Source organism: Leptodactylus fuscus, chromosome 7, assembly GCF_031893055.1.
Source record: "Leptodactylus fuscus isolate aLepFus1 chromosome 7, aLepFus1.hap2, whole genome shotgun sequence".
Taxonomy (NCBI): domain Eukaryota; kingdom Metazoa; phylum Chordata; class Amphibia; order Anura; family Leptodactylidae; genus Leptodactylus; species Leptodactylus fuscus.
In genome coordinates, this window is record NC_134271.1 from 60,347,465 (window position 1) to 60,368,924 (window position 21,460).

Sequence of the window (21,460 nt, forward strand, 5' to 3'; positions counted from 1 at the left end):
GCTGGCACGGCACATGTCCTCTGATCGCTCCTGCTTTATAGTGGGTCGGTTAATCATTACACCAATAGTAAAACTGAATATATAGATTAGGCTGCGTTTACACGTTCAGGTTTTCCGAAGCCTAAACCAGGTGTAGATCAAAAACTGCATCTGAAAAACGGAACTGGTGAAGGGCTGACCATTAAAAGGAGTAGTCCTGAGCCTATAAGTTGGATATTGATGATCCATCTCTCTCCCTCCCCCTGGCAGAACTGTACATAAATATCTGTGTGCCCTTGTGCCCGCCACAGACTGCACGTCGCATATGGACAGCCACCTGACTTGTACTCAGTTTTGCCCCAGGCCTATGGCACTGTACGTATTGGGCCATAGGAAATAATGGGTCAGTGTGCTGTTATAAATGAAGTACACTGACAAAGCACATGGTTGTGGTACCTGACAACTAAAATGCTTCCTATGTAACAGTTTGAAACCAACCTTTAGGCTGAGGTCACACATTGTGGAAAAACTGGTTCTAGAGTTGCAGCTTTTTCTGCATTTTTTTTTTATTTTTATAACCCAGGCATGGCTACAAAAGGAATGGGAAATATACGAAAATCTGAGACTTCTCCATTCTGCTCAATCCATTCCTGGCTCTGGTTTAAAAAATTATTTTAAAAAGTTGCAACAAAAGCATATTTTTTTGCATTCTGGGGCCTTAGCCTTAACAGCTTTCTAAATGGGTCTCTTCGGCTAGGTTTACATCTGCGTTCGGGTTTCCGTTGGAACCCCCCCAAACAGAAACCTAATCCACATAAAAAAAAGCAGTTACCTTAGGAAACCCACGGACTTCATAGACTATAATGCAGAAAAAAGCGGAGAGAAAAGTGCGGCTTGCAGCGCTCTTCTCATGGGGAGTGGGGAACGGAATCTCCAAACACAGATGTGAACCGGGCCTTAGACTACGGCTCAACATTTCTATATTCTATTGCAGTTCTGTGCTATACACAATCCGGAGGCACCATACTGGGAGTTGTAGACCACCGAAATCAAATATATAGTGGTCTGCAACCAACTGCAAATGTCCTGCATATTCTTACAGACCATAATGGAAATTGAAGTTTTACAACAGAGACCATTGTGCTAGTAAGTACTGTGAATCTGCGACTCAACTAATTTGACTCATTTACCTACACCTAAGAGGAATATACAAGTCCTAACATGCCTGGACTGCGTGGGGGCAAGTCAGAATGTTGTAGTCTGTCAAGACCTCACAAAAGCCTGGATTTTCTAATTCTATTAGACTGAAATCATGCAATGTACAAGGCAAAGGCAGAAGTTGAACTAGCAAAAAGTACATACCGTATTTTTCGGACTATAAGACGCACCTAGGTTTTAGAGGAGGAAAATAGGGGAAAAAAAATTTGAAGCAAAAAATGGTAAAATATTTAATATATGGGAGTTGTAGTTTTGCAACAGCTGCAAGACCACATTGACAGGTGACCCTGCAGCTGTACGGGGATGTATAGAGTGGGTTTTTTTGCGGGGCCAGAAGTACTTTTTAGTTATACCATTTTGAGGAATATCTATTGCTTAGATCACCTTGTATTGAAAAAAAAAAACCCGGTGGTTTATTATATATGATTTTCTACTTTTATATATATATTCTAGGGACAGGAGGTGATTTAGAACTTTTATTTTTCATATTTTTATTATATATTTTTAAAGGTTTTTTTTTTTTTTTTTTTTTACTATTTTATTCCCCCCCGGGGGCTTGAACCTGCGGTCACTTGATCGCAAGTCCCATAGACGGCAATACAAGTGTATTGCCGTCTATGGGACATTCTGTCTATTAGTATTACGGCTGGCCATAGACCAGCCGCAATACTAATATAGCCGTGACAGGCCGGGGAGCCTCATTAGGCTCCCGGCTGTCACCCGAACAGGTTGGCTCCTGCGATATCGCCGCGCAGGAGCCGGCCTGCAACTCTACAGGTACGGGGCTGGTGGGGACCGGCCCCGGGGGAGAAGAGGCCGCTGACAGACTGCAGACCCGGCATCCGCTGTACTAGAGAGGCGAATGCCGGCAAGTGATAGACGCCGGGGCCTGAGACATCGCTACGATCCTCTGCCCTGCATGAAGCCAGCAGTGGGGGGACGGAGGAGCGGAATAGCATCACTCCTCCCGCTGCTGGCTTCATTCAGGGCAGAGGATCGCAGCGATGTCTCAGGCCCCGGCGTCTATCACTTGCCGGCATTCGCCTCTCTATTACGGCGGGTGCCAGGGCAGGCACATTCAGACTATAAGACGCACCCTTCTTTTCCCCCAAAATTTTGGGGAAAAAAAGTGCGTCTTATAGTCCGAAAAATACGGTATATATAAAATTACACACACATACTATTGCATCTCAATAAATTAGAATATCAAAAAGCTTTTTTTTTTTTTTAAATTCAATTGGAAAAAAAGTATATATATTGAATCATTACTAACTTTTTACAAATTTTTTCAATTTGTTTTTCTTTCTATTAAAGGGGCTCTATCAGCAAAATGATGCTGTATGAGCCCCATATATGCCTGAATAGCCTTTAAAATAGCCCCCCCCCCCATTTTAAAATACCCTAAAAACGATTATTCAAATTATACTTACCATGCGCGGTGGGTGGTCCTGCACTGACCGACATCATGTTGCTGTCACTCCTTCCTTTTCTTTCTTCTTCCAGTGACGTCCTCCTGTCCTCGCTCTTCCACGGCTTGATCTTTTCTTCCGGAATTAAGAAGTACACGAGCGTACTGCGCATGCGCAGTATGCTCGCGTAATTCTAAGGGGTACTTAATAGAGATGAGCAAGTACTCGCTCATCTCTAGTACTTAAAACTACAACAAAAATGGCGCCGGCGCATGCACAGTAGCGCTCCAGAGGAGTGCTACCGCACACGCGCAGGATTTGAACACAACCCGCTGGAAGATTATGAAGGCGGAGAAGAGCCAGGTCAGGAGGGCATTGCTGGAAGAAGAAAGAAGAGGAAGGCGTGACAGCAAGATGACGTCGAACAGTGCTCAACCGCCCACGGTAAGTTTAATTTGCATATTCGTTTTTAGGGTATTATTTTAAAGGCTATTCAGGCATAAGTGGGGCTCATACAGCATAATTTTGCTGATAGAGCCCCTTTAACAGATTACAAGCAAGGAAAACCCAAAAGTCATCTCAGAAAAGTAGATTATATAAGGGGGCGTTCACACTACCGTCGGTGTCCGACATGTAGTGTCCGCTCAAAATCTGTCACGGACACTAGGAGCGGACACTAGATGTGTCCGTGACACCTGTCATTCACTTGAATGGGCATCGGGTGCGTTCTTTTGCACTCCGTGCCCGTCCTTCCCTGTCCGCAAGAGAAGATGTCCGACTTCTCAAGCGGACAGAAAAACCCTGCATGCAGGGTTCCTGCGAGTAGATGGAGGGGGCGTTCCTCCCGGCGCGATTGGCTGTGCTGTGAAGAAGGACGTCTCTGGCTAACTGTCAGAAACGCCCTTCTGACCATAGAAGAGCTACGGTACCGGACCGTAAGCTCTTCACACCAGGCCCAGATCGGGAAAGCCGACAGTGCGCTGAACTCAGCGCACTATCAGCTTTCCGGCAGTATATAGAACTGCCTGTGTGCAAAATGGTGAAAGGTCCTCTTTAAGAAAGGGCAAGTCAGAAATGTAGTATAGAATGTCACTCCAAATAAACCACAAACCGCTTTCCCAGACAAAAAAAGCGACGTGACATGCCTTGTGTAAAAGTCTTCAAAAATAGGGGCAAACTCATGGTGAATCTTCAAAAATTGAAAAAAAGATGTCAGAATTGAAGAAAACCGGTACAAGAGGCTTGATAAATCCCTACATGACAGTCCAATAAGCCAAACATTTGATAATCCAGCACCCATTAATTTCCCCCATTCTCCTGAAGGAATATGTACCGTAGTTACTTCAAGGTTTCTACAAATAATGAAATTGACTCAATTCTTTTTAAATAGGGTGTAAACTGCTTTACTGCAAAACGTGACAAGACCACACCACATGCATACTCCCTTACACAACATATCAGTTGAGCCCTTCACCTTAAACATTTCCCCATAAATAAGAAAAAAAATACCTTAGGAAGAAGTCAAGGGCTGGTCTCCTCTTCTTTGTAGTCAAATGCCAGGTACAAATATAGTTCACAGAAACAGTTACCCTGCTTTCCACATACTTTGTATAGCATGTAATACACTACAACTATTTATTTTCACGTATGAAACTTCCCAACTGCATTGAAAACCATGCCAAAACCACTTTTTCCACACCTCAACTAACAAGTCTAAAGTAGTACAACAAACATAAAAACCTATATAAAATATGGAGCCGTCATAACCGTGGGGACCAAGAGAATAGGAGAATAAAAGTAACATGATCTTTTCTATGATGCCCAGTGCACCATACACAATTCAGAATGTAAAATAAAACTTGCAATAATTACTTTTTGCCATCTTGTTAGGAAAGCGTTAATGAAATTTAATTAATAAGGCTAATATGGCCCAAAATGGTCCAGAAAAAAAAAAGTAAAGAACTCATTGCACAAAAAACACTCAAGTGCATATATCAACATTAAAATAAAAAAGGTAATAAAACAAAAATAATGGACATCCATTAAAGGGTATTCCCATGTACATAATCATATCTACATTTGTTGATAATGTAATCAAAAATCGGAAGGACACCACTCCAGACCTCGATCTTAAAAGTTAAAGATTTTTGCAAATATAAGTAATTAAAAATTCTGCAGAGTTTTAAAGATTTTCTCTAATTTTCTTAGTGGTGACAGTCGGTTGCCTTAACTGGTTGCCAATGGATATGACCACAAATGTCAGGGACTTGTCAGGAAACTCAGCCATGATTTCCTTACTGTAGCTGGGATATTGGCAGGAACACTACATGTATCAGAAGATATCCCGGCCACAATAAAGAAATCATGGCGGATTTTCTGACCTTAGAAAGTCCCTGCATTCATGGTCGTATCCACTGGCAACCGATAAAGACAACAAGACTGTGACCACAAGATATTTAGAGAAAATCTTTAAAACTCTGCAAAATGTTTAATTACTTATATTTGCAAAAATGTTTAACTTTTAATTATCTGCAAATTTAAAAATTGTTATCTTCATGGGAATACCCCTTTAAAAAGAGGATCTTTCATGATTTGGGGCACATGCAATGTTATATACTGATGGAAAGGTGACCGTGCACTGAATTCAGCTCACTGTTGGCTTTCCCGATCTGTGCCCCGGGTAAAGTGCTATCGGTCCCGGAACTGTAGCTCTTTACAGTCAGAAGAGTGTTCCCGACAGTCAGTCAGGTACGTCCTTCTCCACAGCAGCACCTATAGCGCTGTACAATGTGAGCGGGGAGGAACACCCCCTCCTGATAATACTTGTCTATGGACAAGCACTGTGAGCAGAGGGAGGGGGAGTTCCTCCCTGCTCACACTGTACAGTGCGATAGGCGCCGCTGTGGAGAAGGATGTTCTTGACAGACTGTCAGGAACGCCCTTCTGACTGTAAAGAGCTACGGTACCGGGACTGAAAGCTCTTTACCTGGGGCACAGATCGGGAAAGCCGAAATTCAGCGCACTGGCTGCTTTCCACCAGTATATAGAACTGCCTGTGCCCCAAACCATGAAAGGTCCTCTTTAAGGGGATAAATATCTAATAAAACAATATGCAGTGTTGGCTGTAAGAAGTCAGTTTTGTAATTCATCTCTGCCCAGGGATTTGGTGCTGTGTATGAGAAAAAATAAGCAATTATAGCCCTAAAGGTATGTCAAAAAATTAACATAAACAAAATGTTACAACCCAAGAATGGTATGGTATCTAAAATCGCATAATTTAAGGATCTAGTAATACAATGGCTGAATCAGCATATTGAGTCATGGAAACCCCAAATTTAGCACAAAACCATATTCAGTCAGATTTTTTTTTTTTTTACTCTTTATTAGTCACTTTTCATAATTTGTTTCAACCAAAAGACGATAATACACAGCAGTCTAGTAACCCATGAAAATGTTTACACCCTTAATGCTCCCCAATGACTTATTTTTTTTTATAATTTTTTTTTACAAGTTTGCTTTTACATCTCAAAAATAAGTCTGCGGATATAGCAGTTCATTATCCACCCCACTCACAGACGGAATTTGAATGTTCCTTTCAATGAGGCCACCGGGGGAGGGTCTTAAGAAAGTTGTAAATTACTAGAACAGGAAATAAAAATTTAGATGACTTTACAAGAAAAGGGGGGCCAGATGGCCGCAAAGAGACAAAAGAAAAATAAAAACAGAGTACCAACATGTGGCAAATAAAATGTCTGCCCAAGTATTAGGAGACTGTCTGCTAAGCAAGAGGCCACACCAGTACTGAGGGGTGAAGAGGGAGCTTGGTGTAGCGGCTTGTCTCCTTTTTTGCAGTGTGACGCTGCGGCTTTTGTTCTTAATGGATGACCCAAGCTCATTTCATATGAAACCGTTAAAACGTCCATCTATAGGCCTGTAGCCTTTAACGTCATTGCGGCCTAACAGCAGGGAAGGGAAGGCAGATTGTTCCCTATTGTGGCTTCCCCTGAGAATGGCAGAGCTAGCATCACTTCCCTCATTATTTACAGAATAATTTCATTTGGGAGGTGCCGCTGCTTTACCATCTCCTCAGCAGGCACAGCAAACCTACAAATCATTAAGAAATTAGCAGCTGCAACTAACAAAAAAAAAAAAAAAAAATCAGATGCTGTAGTCAGCTCCTTTACATCTGTGTGGCCTACCTACTGAAAGTCATGGTTTCAGTACCATAAATGTCAACTCTACATACCATCCAGTAGAACAAGAGATCCAGGACTAGCTCTTCTAGAGCAGACTGTCTCTGTAGCTTTCACCTTTTCCCTGCCTTATAACTAATACGACTTGTGCGAAGTGCTGGTACCTGGGCACAGCTCATCGCTAGAGAATAGCAGTAGTAATTTACACATAGGTTACTATCAGGTGCCAAGTGGCAGATTCTGGGGCTCATTTTAGACTGAGGTTGCAAAACTAGTATTTTTGGGGGCCATTACAATCCAGAAGAAGGTGCAAGCAAATGAAGGGAGCAGCGATTTATCCCTAGGACCAGGGTTTTACAATTTAATAGTATTCTAAACACAAGAGCTTCTCTCCAGTCCAGAGAGAGAGAGAGAAAGAATAAGAAAGGAGCCTGGAGGGCAGTTGGTGGGCGTGTGGGTGGAAACATGTCTGCAGGAATGTACAAAGGAGTAAAGGGGAAAGAGAAGAACACAAAAAGTAATCCCATGAGATCCAGCCTGGGAAAATCAACTCTAATTCCCGGCGGGGAGGGTGAGGATTGAAGGAGGCTAGGCTGCTCCCTCTTGTGTTGAGGAGAAGAGAGGCAGCAGTGTCCTTGCCTTGCGCTCATTGCTTCACTCATTTACAGAATGTTCCTCAACCTTTTCAGCTACCCCAAGGCCCAAAGTGCAATCGTTGGCAATCCAAGGGCAGAGGCTCCAGCCCAGAGTTCCTTCATCTTGGGTGGGGGGAGTGAGAGTAGACACAGCGCCATCTTATTGCCAGGACTGAGGAGGGAAGTTGCTCACTTCAGCAAGGTCCTGCATAGCCGAGCCCTTATGATTATATGTCAGCTTGATCCGCATGCGCAGCTGTTGCTGCAGGAGATAAACAAAAAATAATATCATAATGCAGACAGATAACGTATTTTTATTTGTATAATGTTATTCCATTTTTTTCAGGTAAGTTTTCAGGTGATGGACACAGATGCATGCATTTCGGAGCTGTGGCATGTAACAAGTCATGCAGCTGTGTGTCTACCACATGACCAGGACAAATTTACATCCACTGGCAGCAAACAATGATGGTTCTTATTGCGGGACAACAAAGTCACTAATACCAAAGTATATAGAATTTAAAACTTTACAAAGAATAAGCCTTTTTTTTCTAAACCTATATTACTCCTTTAAAGGAAGAGCACTACTTGTACATTGATATTTACCTTTTGGGGGTTCAGAACCTTAATGACCTGCGTGACACTACCAGCATTGAAAGGTGGAAGGACATTACTGCTCGGAGACAGGAGCTGAAGCTGGAACGTCTGAAATAAAAATACACTGATAAGTGATTGTTCTTGGCCTAATGCCTTAGAACTTAAAAACAGCAAATCCGTAAGACAATGGAAATACTGTGAAACTGCTGCAACCTCAGTATGAGATACCTTTGGTACTGCCGCCTGAAACACATAGTCTGTCATCTCGCTGTCTGTGCTGTTGTATGCTTGAGTTGTAATCACAGTCACACTGGCGTTTGTACTGGATCGCTCAAAGGTAAAGTCTATTTTCAGGCCATTCTTGTTGTAAGCAGTGATGGGTGGAATACCTACAGGGACAAGAGGAACAGTTCTGACAGGTCCTTTGCTAATTCAATACTGAGAGAAGGGATTTTATACTGACCTGATATTTCATTGAAGAGAGGTTGTACTGACAGTCCATCTAGCAAGAGCTGGGGTGCAGGCATCTGAGGGACCGGTGCTGGAGGAGCTAATGGATGAATAAAGACATTACAATAAAATTACTGGTAACTAACAGTAAAATTTAGATTACTGAATATTAGTAACAGGGTTGTATAGGATTGTATATACATAGTAAAGTACAACAACAAGCACAATAAATACAATAACGACTAGATGACAGATCTGATACAAGTAGGAAAGATGGCCCTATCCACAAGGACTTACAATCTACAAAGGAAGGTGTGTGGAGATAATAGGTGAGGGTAAAGCTCCATGAACACAAAGATATGCTTCATCATTGTGCTAGCCATGCTTTTCACAGTTAGCACACTGGCTAACTTTCTTTCTATGGCCCCATATACATGGCCCCTGTATTATCACAACCTGTGTATGGGGAAAACTCAAGACAGGTCTCATAGCTGTATATTTTGCTGCCTGGGCTCATTGAAGGAAGTAAATGAATCTGTTGAGGCACACAAATATCGTCCATGTGCTGTCCATGCCATTTTACCACAGACCAGAAGCATTCATGCATGATCCATATGACATACGTAGTGGGCAGCAGGTTTCCTGTATGTTGCATGCTGTTTTAAAGAGGTAGCACTTGAATGTTTCGATTGTAAGGGGTAGACTTACAAGTTGAGGTAGCGAATTTCAGTTTTCATCTAAGCAGGGTTTGGGTGTTGGGCGCCCACAGATCACAATGTGGGTAGATCAGTATGAAAAATCATTTTGGCGCTAGAAACCTCCTTTAGGCTAAAGGTCCCACGTAGTGAGTCGCAGCCAAAAAGGGTGGTAGAAACACATTGCTTGTTTTCCCGCAATGCTTTTCACAAGAAGTCTGCAGAGTTTTCCTCTGTGGACTTTCTGCTTCAATTATATCTATACAAAAAAAATGCCAGCAAAGAAATTTGGCCGTGTGGCTTGAAAGACAGTACAGCATCAAAGGTTAACCCCAAGACAGGAGACCGGTGAGAGAATGGAGCTATAGAAATAGGACAATTAAAAATCATTGTCCTCCCTATGTGCTGTCTTCTGCACACATGTAAGCATGTGCGGTTCACATTTCAACCAGTTTAAGCTCTGGTTAAAACATGATTAAAGCAGTGATTCTGGTATGGTATTAAAGCGAAGATAACAGGAGCTACAACCTGTAGAATAACAGCTCTAGCAACAGTTCCTCAAGTGGTAAGATTTTGAAAGTCTGGGCAGAGCTCTGGCAAAAGTGTTACAGGGTAAAACAAAGTTGTCTCAACCACAAACTCTGCCATGTGCTCTGCAGGAGTAAACTGATGTCACATTAAGGCTATGTTCACATGGAGGAAAAGGTTGTGGAAACCTTTTACGCTGTGTGATCATTCCGTGTGGCTAGCTATGGCGGGATGCCGATGCAGCCTCCCTCTCCTGATTAGGCCAGAATGAATGGGGCGTGTCTCGAGCCGCAGCTGAATCAGCCAGAAGAATCCACGGCAAGATAGGTCATCTCGCTTCTTTTTTCCGCTACTAGCTAGCCGTAAAAAAAAAGTGAGCGGCTCCCATTTGAAGTCAATGAGAGCCATATTTGCAGGCGGATTTTGAGGCAGATTGCAGGTCAAAATCTGCCTGCATAAAACTCTGTGTGAACTAGCCCTAAGAGGAGTCGCCTACTCTTGAGTCCTGTCTGTTAGCCAGTATATGGTCATGCAATGTTTCCCTAACCTGTTCTCAATATTAAGACTTATTAAGAACATGTCTAGAAAATAGCAAGATACACCTTGGCAAGAAACACAGAATTCAAACAGCTTCTACTTTACAGACTATTTTCTTTTAGACTGAAGGAAACATCCTAAATAGAGATGAGCGAACACTAAAATGTTCGAGGTTCGAAATTCGATTCGAACAGCCGCTCACTGTTCGAGTGTTCGAATGGGTTTCGAACCCCATTATAGTCTATGGGGAACATAAACTCGTTAAGGGGGAAACCCAAATTCGTGTCTGGAGGGTCACCAAGTCCACTATGACACCCCAGGAAATGATACCAACACCCTGGAATGACACTGGGACAGCAGGGGAAGCATGTCTGGGGGCATAAAAGTCACTTTATTTCATGGAAATCCCTGTCAGTTTGCGATTTTCGCAAGCTAACTTTTCCCCATAGAAATGCATTGGCCAGTGCTGATTGGCCAGAGTACGGAACTCGACCAATCAGCGCTGGCTCTGCTGGAGGAGGCGGAGTCTAAGATAGCTCCACACCAGTCTCCATTCAGGTCCGACCTTAGACTCCGCCTCCTCCGGCAGAGCCAGCGCTGATTGGCCGAAGGCTGGCCAATGCATTCCTATGCGAATGCAGACTTAGCAGTGCTGAGTCAGTTTTGCTCAACTACACATCTGATGCACACTCGGCACTGCTACATCAGATGTAGCAATCTGATGTAGCAGAGCCGAGGGTGCACTAGAACCCCTGTGCAAACTCAGTTCACGCTAATAGAATGCATTGGCCAGCGCTGATTGGCCAATGCATTCTATTAGCCCGATGAAGTAGAGCTGAATGTGTGTGCTAAGCACACACATTCAGCACTGCTTCATCAAGCCAATACAATGCATTAGCCAGTGCTGATTGGCCAGAGTACGGAATTCGGCCAAACAGCGCTGGCTCTGCTGGAGGAGGCGGAGTCTAAGGTCGGACCTGAATGGAGACTGGTGTGGAGCGATCTTAGACTCCGCCTCCTCCAGCAGAGCCAGCGCTGATTGGCCGAATTCCGTACTCTGGCCAATCAGCACTGGCTAATGCATTGTATTGGCGTGATGAAGCAGTGCTGAATGTGTGTGCTTAGCACACACATTCAGCTCTACTTCATCGGGCTAATAGAATGCATTGGCCAGCGCTGATTGGCCGAATTCCGTACTCTGGCCAATCAGTGCTGGCCAATGCATTCTATTAGCTTGATGAAGCAGAGTGTGCACAAGGGTTCAAGCGCACCCTCGGCTCTGATGTAGCAGAGCCGAGGCTGCACAAGGGTTCAAGCGCACCCTCGGCTCTGATGTAGGAGAGCCGAGGGTGCACTTGAACCCTTGTGCAGCCTCGGCTCTGCTACATCAGAGCCGAGGGTGCGCTTGAACCCTTGTGCACACTCTGCTTCATCAAGCTAATAGAATGCATTGGCCAGCGCTGATTGGCCAATGTATTCTATTAGCCTGATGAAGTAGAGCTGAATGTGTGTGCTAAGCACACACATTCAGCTCTACTTCATCGGGCTAATAGAATGCATTGGCCAGCGCTGATTGGCCAGAGTACGGAATTCGGCCAATCAGCGCTGGCTCTGCTGGAGGAGGCGGAGTCTAAGATCGCTCCACACCAGTCTCCATTCAGGTCCGACCTTAGACTCCGCCTCCTCCGGCAGAGCCAGCGCTGATTGGCCGAAGGCTGGCCAATGCATTCCTATGCGAATGCAGACTTAGCAGTGCTGAGTCAGTTTTGCTCAACTACACATCTGATGCACACTCGGCACTGCTACATCAGATGTAGCAATCTGATGTAGCAGAGCCGAGGGTGCACTAGAACCCCTGTGCAAACTCAGTTCACGCTAATAGAATGCATTGGCCAGCGCTGATTGGCCAATGCATTCTATTAGCCCGATGAAGTAGAGCTGAATGTGTGTGCTAAGCACACACATTCAGCACTGCTTCATCAAGCCAATACAATGCATTAGCCAGTGCTGATTGGCCAGAGTACGGAATTCGGCCAATCAGCGCTGGCCAATGCATTCTATTAGCCCGATGAAGTAGAGCTGAATGTGTGTGCTAAGCACACACATTCAGCACTGCTTCATCAAGCCAATACAATGCATTAGCCAGTGCTGATTGGCCAGAGTACGGAATTCGGCCAAACAGCGCTGGCTCTGCTGGAGGAGGCGGAGTCTAAGGTCGGACCTGAATGGAGACTGGTGTGGAGCGATCTTAGACTCCGCCTCCTCCAGCAGAGCCAGCGCTGATTGGCCGAATTCCGTACTCTGGCCAATCAGCACTGGCTAATGCATTGTATTGGCGTGATGAAGCAGTGCTGAATGTGTGTGCTTAGCACACACATTCAGCTCTACTTCATCGGGCTAATAGAATGCATTGGCCAGCGCTGATTGGCCGAATTCCGTACTCTGGCCAATCAGTGCTGGCCAATGCATTCTATTAGCTTGATGAAGCAGAGTGTGCACAAGGGTTCAAGCGCACCCTCGGCTCTGATGTAGCAGAGCCGAGGCTGCACAAGGGTTCAAGCGCACCCTCGGCTCTGATGTAGGAGAGCCGAGGGTGCACTTGAACCCTTGTGCAGCCTCGGCTCTGCTACATCAGAGCCGAGGGTGCGCTTGAACCCTTGTGCACACTCTGCTTCATCAAGCTAATAGAATGCATTGGCCAGCGCTGATTGGCCAATGTATTCTATTAGCCTGATGAAGTAGAGCTGAATGTGTGTGCTAAGCACACACATTCAGCTCTACTTCATCGGGCTAATAGAATGCATTGGCCAGCGCTGATTGGCCAGAGTACGGAACTCGACCAATCAGCGCTGGCTCTGCTGGAGGAGGCGGAGTCTAAGATCGCTCCACACCAGTCTCCATTCAGGTCCGACCTTAGACTCCGCCTCCTCCAGCAGAGCCAGCGCTGATTGGCCGAATTCCGTACTCTGGCCAATCAGCACTGGCTAATGCATTGTATTGGCGTGATGAAGCAGTGCTGAATGTGTGTGCTTAGCACACACATTCAGCTCTACTTCATCGGGCTAATAGAATGCATTGGCCAATCAGCGCTGGCCAATGCATTCTATTAGCGTGAACTGAGTTTGCACAGGGGTTCTAGTGCACCCTCGGCTCTGCTACATCAGATTGCTACATCTGATGTAGCAGTGCCGAGTGTGCATCAGATGTGTAGTTGAGCAAAACTGACTCAGCACTGCTAAGTCTCTGCATTCGCATAGGAATGCATTGGCCAGCCTTCGGCCAATCAGCGCTGGCTCTGCCGGAGGAGGCGGAGTCTAAGGTCGGACCTGAATGGAGACTGGTGTGGAGCGATCTTAGACTCCGCCTCCTCCAGCAGAGCCAGCGCTGATTGGTCGAGTTCCGTACTCTGGCCAATCAGCGCTGGCCAATGCATTCTATTAGCCCGATGAAGTAGAGCTGAATGTGTGTGCTTAGCACACACATTCAGCTCTACTTCATCAGGCTAATAGAATACATTGGCCAATCAGCGCTGGCCAATGCATTCTATTAGCTTGATGAAGCAGAGTGTGCACAAGGGTTCAAGCGCACCCTCGGCTCTGATGTAGCAGAGCTGAGGGTGCACAAGGGTTCAAGTGCACCCTCGGCTCTCCTACATCAGAGCCGAGGGTGCGCTTGAACCCTTGTGCAGCCTCGGCTCTGCTACATCAGAGCCGAGGGTGCGCTTGAACCCTTGTGCACACTCTGCTTCATCAAGCTAATAGAATGCATTGGCCAGCACTGATTGGCCAGAGTACGGAATTCGGCCAATCAGCGCTGGCCAATGCATCCCTATGGGAAAAAGTTTATCTCACAAAAATCACAATTACACACCCGATAGAGCCCCAAAAAGTTATTTTTAATAACATTCCCCCCTAAATAAAGGTTATCCCTAGCTATCCCTGCCTGTACAGCTATCCCTGTCTCATAGTCACAAAGTTCACATTCTCATATGACCCGGATTTGAAATCCACTATTCGTCTAAAATGGAGGTCACCTGATTTCGGCAGCCAATGACTTTTTCCAATTTTTTTCAATGCCCCCAGTGTCGTAGTTCCTGTCCCACCTCCCCTGCGCTGTTATTGGTGCAAAAAAGGCGCCAGGGAAGGTGGGAGGGGAATCGAATTTTGGCGCACTTTACCACGTGGTGTTCGATTCGATTCGAACATGGCGAACACCCTGATATCCGATCGAACATGTGTTCGATAGAACACTGTTCGCTCATCTCTAATCCTAAACTACATTAAACAGCAGTCTCCGAATCAGAAAGCCCCTTCATGACAGTCCTCCCCGTTAAAACACTGACCTCCAAGATTTAGATCGCCCAGTAAATCTAGAAGTTCTCCTCCCACAGATGATTGTTTCGGAGGTGGTGCAGTAGGTATAACCAACTGAATGTCATTTCCTCCCAGTAGATCTAATAAATCATTGGCCTGTAAAGAAAAAGGACAAACAGATGTATTCCTGAAAACAAAAATCTTCATGAGTCTGGATGACTCAGCAGCAGCTGGAATTTTATTAGCAGCTGTTCGACTCTCTAATAATGTGCGGGGCCTCACCAATTACTAATGTATGCAACAGATCTTTAAGCTGAAGCAGCAAATTCACTACACTACAGGGAGAATTCCATCCACTTGAAAAGAAACAGTCACGGCCCATGTCAAAATATACAAATTCAGGTAGCTTTACCAAATTTGTGGACAAACAATCTTTTCCTGCTGCTATATGTGAAGACATTGTCCTATAGAGCACACACAGAGATAGATGTCATTAAACAGGAACCCGTCACAGGAAGATCCTTTATAAAATGAATCAGCAAGTGCTACGGTCATCCATAAGAGTGCACCATATGCTAACTACTGCACCTCTCTACCTGACTGGCCGAGAAGCACCGAATGGTAATGGCTGCAACTCTGCTATCATGTAGGTAATAGCTGCTGCTGCTATCAAGTGACATAAACTGCAGATTGCCTCTACGTGAAATACTGATCAACTTGTTTTCGATGTAAAATTTTCAATAAAATTTTGAAAACAAACAAACAAAAAAAACTACTGATCAGAAAACAGTCCAGTTATTAAATGCAGAATTTACCTGGCTGGTTGGCGGTTGAGTAGAAGGAACTGGTTTGGTATCTATGATTCCAGGTTCTGCTTCCCCATTCGTTTGAGCTACGTCTGTTGGTCCATTCGTCATAGTTTTCTCCATTATAGGCATCCTCTCCAGAAGTGCAGACCTAGAAAGCAGCAGGCATCAGAACTGGACAGCGGTTATAAACCCAAATTACATATGGCATCAGTCTTCTCACCTCATGTGGTCATATTTCTTGAATAAAGCATTATATTCCACAGCTCTTTGCTGAAGCTCAACATCAATGCTGCTTCCATAGATAGAAACCACTTTCTTTATACGGCTGAAGAGAAAGAGGACTTTGTAAAAGATTGTTTTAAGAGCATGTGCAGGTCAGTTCAAGCAGGTATCCTATCTGACTAGCTATTGTTTATCAAGACTGGTACTTACTTGACAGTGTTATTGAACCTAGTTGAGTTTTTCATAATGGCGGTCAGAGCAAAGCCTCGAGTAACTGAGGTTGACATGTTAGATATCAAAATACTCTCTAAAATGTCCAAAACCTCATCTTCTGTTACCTGTTTAGAGAAAAGCTCATTAACATATTGCCTCAGTTACCTACACATTGTCTGGATTGTCAAATACTCTGTACCTGAATAGGTTCCTCCTCTTCACATTGGCCCGATACCAGCAGGTCTCCATACTCTCCTATACACCAGGATGCCACCTGGACTAGAGGTTGCTGTGGGGACAGAAGATGAAACGTAGAAGGAGGAAGGAAAGGAAATCCAACATAAAATACATGTGAAAGCAGCACCACTTAGTGGTTGAACCGAGAACTACATGTGCTCAGGAGAAGTTTAAAGAAAATATCCCTATATTATTATTATTAATATTATTATTGCTTATTTATAGAACACCATTAACTCCATGGTGCTTTACATTTTGGGGGTTTACATACAGCACACAAAATATACAAATATAATACTGACAATGACCAACTGGCACAGTGGTATAGAGGGCCCTACCCGCGAGGGCTTACCATCACCAAATAAAATGTCTTGTTAGACTAAAAACATCTGTAGCCCAAATATTAAAATATTTTTGCACCTCTACAACCCTCTACAACAATCATTACATGGTTTTTTCTTCTTAGAGAATAAGTCGGACATCAGTAGGGATCCAACAGTTGGGAAGTCCCCACTAATTCAGAGAAGAGGCATATTCAAATTTTTCAATGGTATCAACAGAGATGGACAAAGTACAAAGATTGGTAATCTCTGCCAGGCCCTTCTTTATTTATTTTTTTTGGGGGGAGGTCTATGACCAGCTGCAATAGTGATGTATAGAATCTCCCATAACATAGTGTGGGGGTGGGGGGGAGGAAAAAAAAAAGCTTTAAAAAAATATAATAAAATAAATAAAAGTTCTAAATCCCTCTTTTCCCTAGAATACATATAAGTAGAAAATGACTGTGAAACACAAACACATTAGGTTTCCCTGTGTCTGAAAGTGCCCAGTCTACTGAATATAGGGTATCTGCAGTGCTCCTGTTCCGTCGGGAAGGGGTTAATAGGAGCACTGCAGATACCCTATATTCAGCCAGGCTGAGTTCCAAGTGGTGGTGGGGGAGTCCTCAAGCTCAGGGAAGGGGCAGACAGACAACCAAAACACCCCCTCCCGTTTCCCAGCACCCAAAAACTACGATCATTTTAATTTTTTCAATTTTCCAATAGCTGCTGCATTTCACCCCCTTGGCTTATAGTCGAGTCAATAAGTTTTCCCAGTTTTTTGTGGTAAAATTAGGGGCGTCGGCTTATACTCGAGTCTATACGGTAATCTGTTCTTGAATTCTGTGGGGTCCCCATCATTTGACCCACCAATATTCAACTTATTCCCTATCCTAAATTCCTAAGGTGGAAAAACACCTCAAGGCTTAAGCGGAGGTGTCAGATTATGAGATGTTTTTTTTTTTTTGTTTTTTTTTATTAAAAGACTAGTGCTAAATCCATTCCTGGCTTTCACAAAAAAACAAAATAAAACAGGAAGCAAAATTTACAGCAATAAACATAGATTTTATATGTTACACAAGCAGAACTCATTTTGGGAATGGTTAGAGGTCTGATGTGAATGGAATTGTACAAACTCTTCCTCAACGCCATATACTGAGGTAAAGAAACAAGATGAATTTCAACATGCCTAATCGGACTAGCAGGTGCAGAGTCTTCCCATTGACATATACATGCACGCTAAGGGAAGTCCAGCATCCATGTGTATGGGGACGTTAAGAGAATTAACTAAGGGCTGAGCAACCTAATCCGGGTAACAAATATTTTATGTGTATGCCACTCATAATACTAGCAACCTTATTGATCAGAATGCTGGAGACTACTAAACTATAAACTTTAACAAAGCTGAAAAGAGTTATTTGATATAGTATGTGAAATGCTGAGGGTTTACCTGGGAGATGTCATCCAGAATAGCTTTATAGAGTTTCTGTACAGTGTATTCATGCATCTCATTGCTATTAGTGATCAGCTGAATTAAATTAGGAACTGCATCATCCCGTACGTAGCTTCCAGCCTACAAATGACGAGGAATAAGATTAGTGAACTGCCTCCTCAATAGAACTTCTATTTTTATCCCATTAGATTGCAAAAATATTTAAAAAACAAAACAAAAACAGCAATAACCAATCAAATGTTTACACTTAGCCCCCATGCACATGACCATGTTTTTAACGGCTAGGACACAGACCCATTATTTTCTTATACAGACACCCTGTGTACCATCACAGGGGACCAAGAACAGAACAAGCTCATTAGGACTTGTATGGATTAGTGGACATCATGAACAGCAGTTCTCACAGACTTGCACATGCACACGTTTGTGTGCATGCAGCCTAACAAAAGATATATTTAAGGCGACATAGAGCTCTGTTAGCGTCTCAGCTTTTGGTGGTGATAGAGATATTTGTCAGGAGTGTTCCCCAGCATATATTGCTGACAGGAGCCTCTGATACAGCTATTTTTTTCTACTATGTCTGTATAAGAAAGCATACCAGATTACAATTAAATACTGGCCTAGGGTATGCCAAAAGTTCGCTCTTAGCATACCTTGGGAGTATGGGATATGTTTAACAATTACAGCACAAGTTTTCTAGGTGCACACTTTAAATATGCAAAACAAAAACCTATAAGTAAACTGAACTTTAACGTAAGGTTCTAATACTTACAGTAGTAAGGACTCTCATAATAGTGTCTATGTGCCACCGCTTTGAAGGAGCATATCTACAAGAAAGATACATTTAAGTAAGTGAAAACTCCTGAAATATGTGCCATTAGACTCTTCATGCGCGCTCTGGGTGGGCACTTACTTTTCAGCTGCTAAGAATATGCCTGAAGCACAGTCTGCTTTAAATTCTGGCTCACAGGAATCGAGGAAATAAAGCAGTTCCTTCATCATACCTCGAATGTTGTTACCATTCACTAATGCAAAGCTTAGTTCCATGGCTCGCCTACAAAGCAAAAAAAAATATGAAAAAGGTCAGAAATATCTTCATACAAGCAACTGCAAATGGATCTCGCAACTTGGGATGTGGTCAGATTTTTGGTGTCAGCAGTGAAGCTCAGCCGATGGATCACTTATTAATCATCACGTGACAATCCCATAATAAATCAGATCAGCAGTTGTAAAGTAACCCCTGATCACTCACTGGTGTCATGCCAGGCTATTGGAATGGACAGCTAAATACAGGATATCCAACAATGAGAATTAAAGCAAAAATATCCAGTTGTTCTTACCTCTTAATGGAGACGTCCAAATCCTTCAGACAGTCAACAATGGTGCTGCGGTGTCTCTGTACTGCATTGTGATCTGTCTGTACAGTTTTAAGTAGAGATGTCAACGCAACATAGCTGTAAAGAAACAAAAATAAGATATAAAACCCATCCATGGCTTCAATTATCCGAAACCAGCCTGCCTACAGTAAATGAATACTTTCAAGAGAACTCACCGAATATTCTTATCGTTATTTAATAAGAACCGTCCTAAGATATTAATTGCTAAAACCTATACAACAAAAAAATGGTAAGAGTTAGATGGGGAAGAGAAGGAATAAAGAGCAAACAAAACATGGTATACAGACATAACCTACAACAAGTCCAATACCTTTCCATGTAATTTTCTAATCCACTGCATTGTAATTTGTTTCTCTATTACAGGTATTCCCATTACCTAATATTATGACAGATAGCTGTAAAATTATACACATGAGGAAAACAGAAAATGTTGCGGCACGCACTAGTCACTAAAAACCTCTTCTTTATTCAGGGCAGGTATTAGGGCTAGTTCACATGTAGTTATTTGGTCCGGATTTTGCAATGGAATCCGCATCAAAGTCCAGGTTAAAAAAAAACGGTCGCGGAGAAAAAAAAAAAAAAAAGCGACCTGCCCTATCTTGATGCGGAAACCACCGCGGCGTCCGCGTCAAGACAATCCCTCTGGACTAGGCCCAATCATTCGGGCCTAGTCTGGAGCGGAAAGCCGCGACAGGCGCATTTTGGTCCGGATTCTGACGCGGTTTCCCATGTCAAAATCCGGACCAAATAACTATGTATTAACTAGCCCTTACAGATGTGGCAGAGTTTGGCCAGGTGCTGCCACATCTATAATATTGAATAAAGATGGTTTAAGTAACTGGCACATGCCACAACATTTTCTTTTCTCCTAATGTGGACAGTCGGTCTTGCTTGAGCTAAGCACCCTGCATGAAAGGGTTAAGAATTCTGTTGCAAACTGAACACTAAAATACAAGTGGTAAGTAGTGCCAGTCTTTCTACAAAAAGTAGCTTATACTTATTGTGTGGTCCAAAATCATAAATCCTTGTGGATTCAAGGAATCAAAAGAAGGGACTTTTCTCCCCCCCACTGCAAAAACTTGACATGCCACCTATAGAAATAATGTAACGTTAAACAGGCAGTCAGAAAATGCTCCAGGTTTGTCACTGTGGCTCGGGTTGCATGATACATCTGATGTATAGCCTGCCTGTCTGAAGTTTTAAACCTTCAATTGGTTGGCCTCGCTCAAGCCTAAGTTTTATACTACGTTCTGGTGCAATATGTTACATTTTAAGCCATGTCTCCATCGGTTAAGCCAAGAACCTTTTATTCTAAGCCACACCCCTTTGGCAAGCTACTCAGGAAATACAGCCCAAAGCTAGAAATACAGGAAAGGCTAAAAAGTAATGATCTTCTTGGTGAATTTATAGCTGATTGAGTATAAACCTCCTTCAATAATAGGAAGATCCAGACAATATATATATTACATAACTGCTAGGTTAAACTGGAACAAGGAAATAAGAAATCCAATTCCAAATCCTCTAGCTCTGTTAGAAAACATTCACATCATTTCTGTGAGACACAGCGTAAGAAAAGCCTGGAGAGACAGCGGTGCTACCCAAGTAGAAGCTCTGCATGACCGACCAGGGTAGTGCGAAGCAAAAAGGAAATTAAAGGTCACATCATTACAGGATAATACCGCCTAGAGGAAGGGCAGAGAATGCCAGTAAAGGGAAGAGATTTCCGTGATACACACCCGCAGGCCACTTTCTGATTTTATGTCCATGATTGTTAAGACTGTTTCATACAGAATAGCGTTGCCAACATTTTTGCTAGTTTCTGTATTTGTTGCTACCTGAAAAAATAGAAATGCAGTATTATGATGGATTCACGTTTTGGGGGAAAAAAATGGTCATTTTTTGAGAATGTGGACACAAAAAAGAGAGACGTTAAGACGAAGGCCCCACATGGTATTCCACAGGAAAAAAGCACTGCGTAAAAAACCACGGCAGCAACGCATCACGGTTCTTCCTGCAGCGCTTTAGAGTTTGCAGAGGTCTCCTCTGAGAACTGTTTCATTTATACCTACAGTATGGGGAAACTCCTGACTGATAGGCTGCAATTTCCAAAACCGCGCCGGTTTTGGAAATCGCGGTGTGCCCGAAGTGTGGTCTTTACCGCAGAGTGGGCATGGGATTTGGTAGAATCCCATCCACTTTTCCATGACTATAAAACACTGTGATTTTTCCCACAGAGTTTACGCCACGTGGGGCCC

General features: G+C 43.5%; 1 protein-coding gene across 1 annotated transcript in view; it reads right to left on the reverse strand.

Moving 5' to 3' along the window:
* Positions 1-5,975: 5,975 nt before the first annotated feature.
* The window catches only part of AP1G1 (adaptor related protein complex 1 subunit gamma 1), a 44,207-nt gene continuing 28,722 nt past the window's right edge, over positions 5,976-21,460 (reverse strand). The window contains exons 10-24 of the mRNA XM_075281990.1: positions 20,942-21,040; positions 19,361-19,416; positions 19,149-19,262; positions 18,722-18,862; positions 18,581-18,635; positions 17,806-17,928; positions 15,998-16,087; positions 15,796-15,923; positions 15,584-15,688; positions 15,370-15,511; positions 14,584-14,710; positions 8,495-8,581; positions 8,260-8,420; positions 8,041-8,139; positions 5,976-7,696 (exon numbers count right to left, since the gene is read on the reverse strand). Coding sequence (XP_075138091.1) covers positions 7,595-7,696; positions 8,041-8,139; positions 8,260-8,420; positions 8,495-8,581; positions 14,584-14,710; positions 15,370-15,511; positions 15,584-15,688; positions 15,796-15,923; positions 15,998-16,087; positions 17,806-17,928; positions 18,581-18,635; positions 18,722-18,862; positions 19,149-19,262; positions 19,361-19,416; positions 20,942-21,040 — 1,629 coding nt within the window. The 3' untranslated portion in view covers positions 5,976-7,594. The remainder of the gene's footprint in view (positions 7,697-8,040; positions 8,140-8,259; positions 8,421-8,494; positions 8,582-14,583; positions 14,711-15,369; positions 15,512-15,583; positions 15,689-15,795; positions 15,924-15,997; positions 16,088-17,805; positions 17,929-18,580; positions 18,636-18,721; positions 18,863-19,148; positions 19,263-19,360; positions 19,417-20,941; positions 21,041-21,460) is intronic.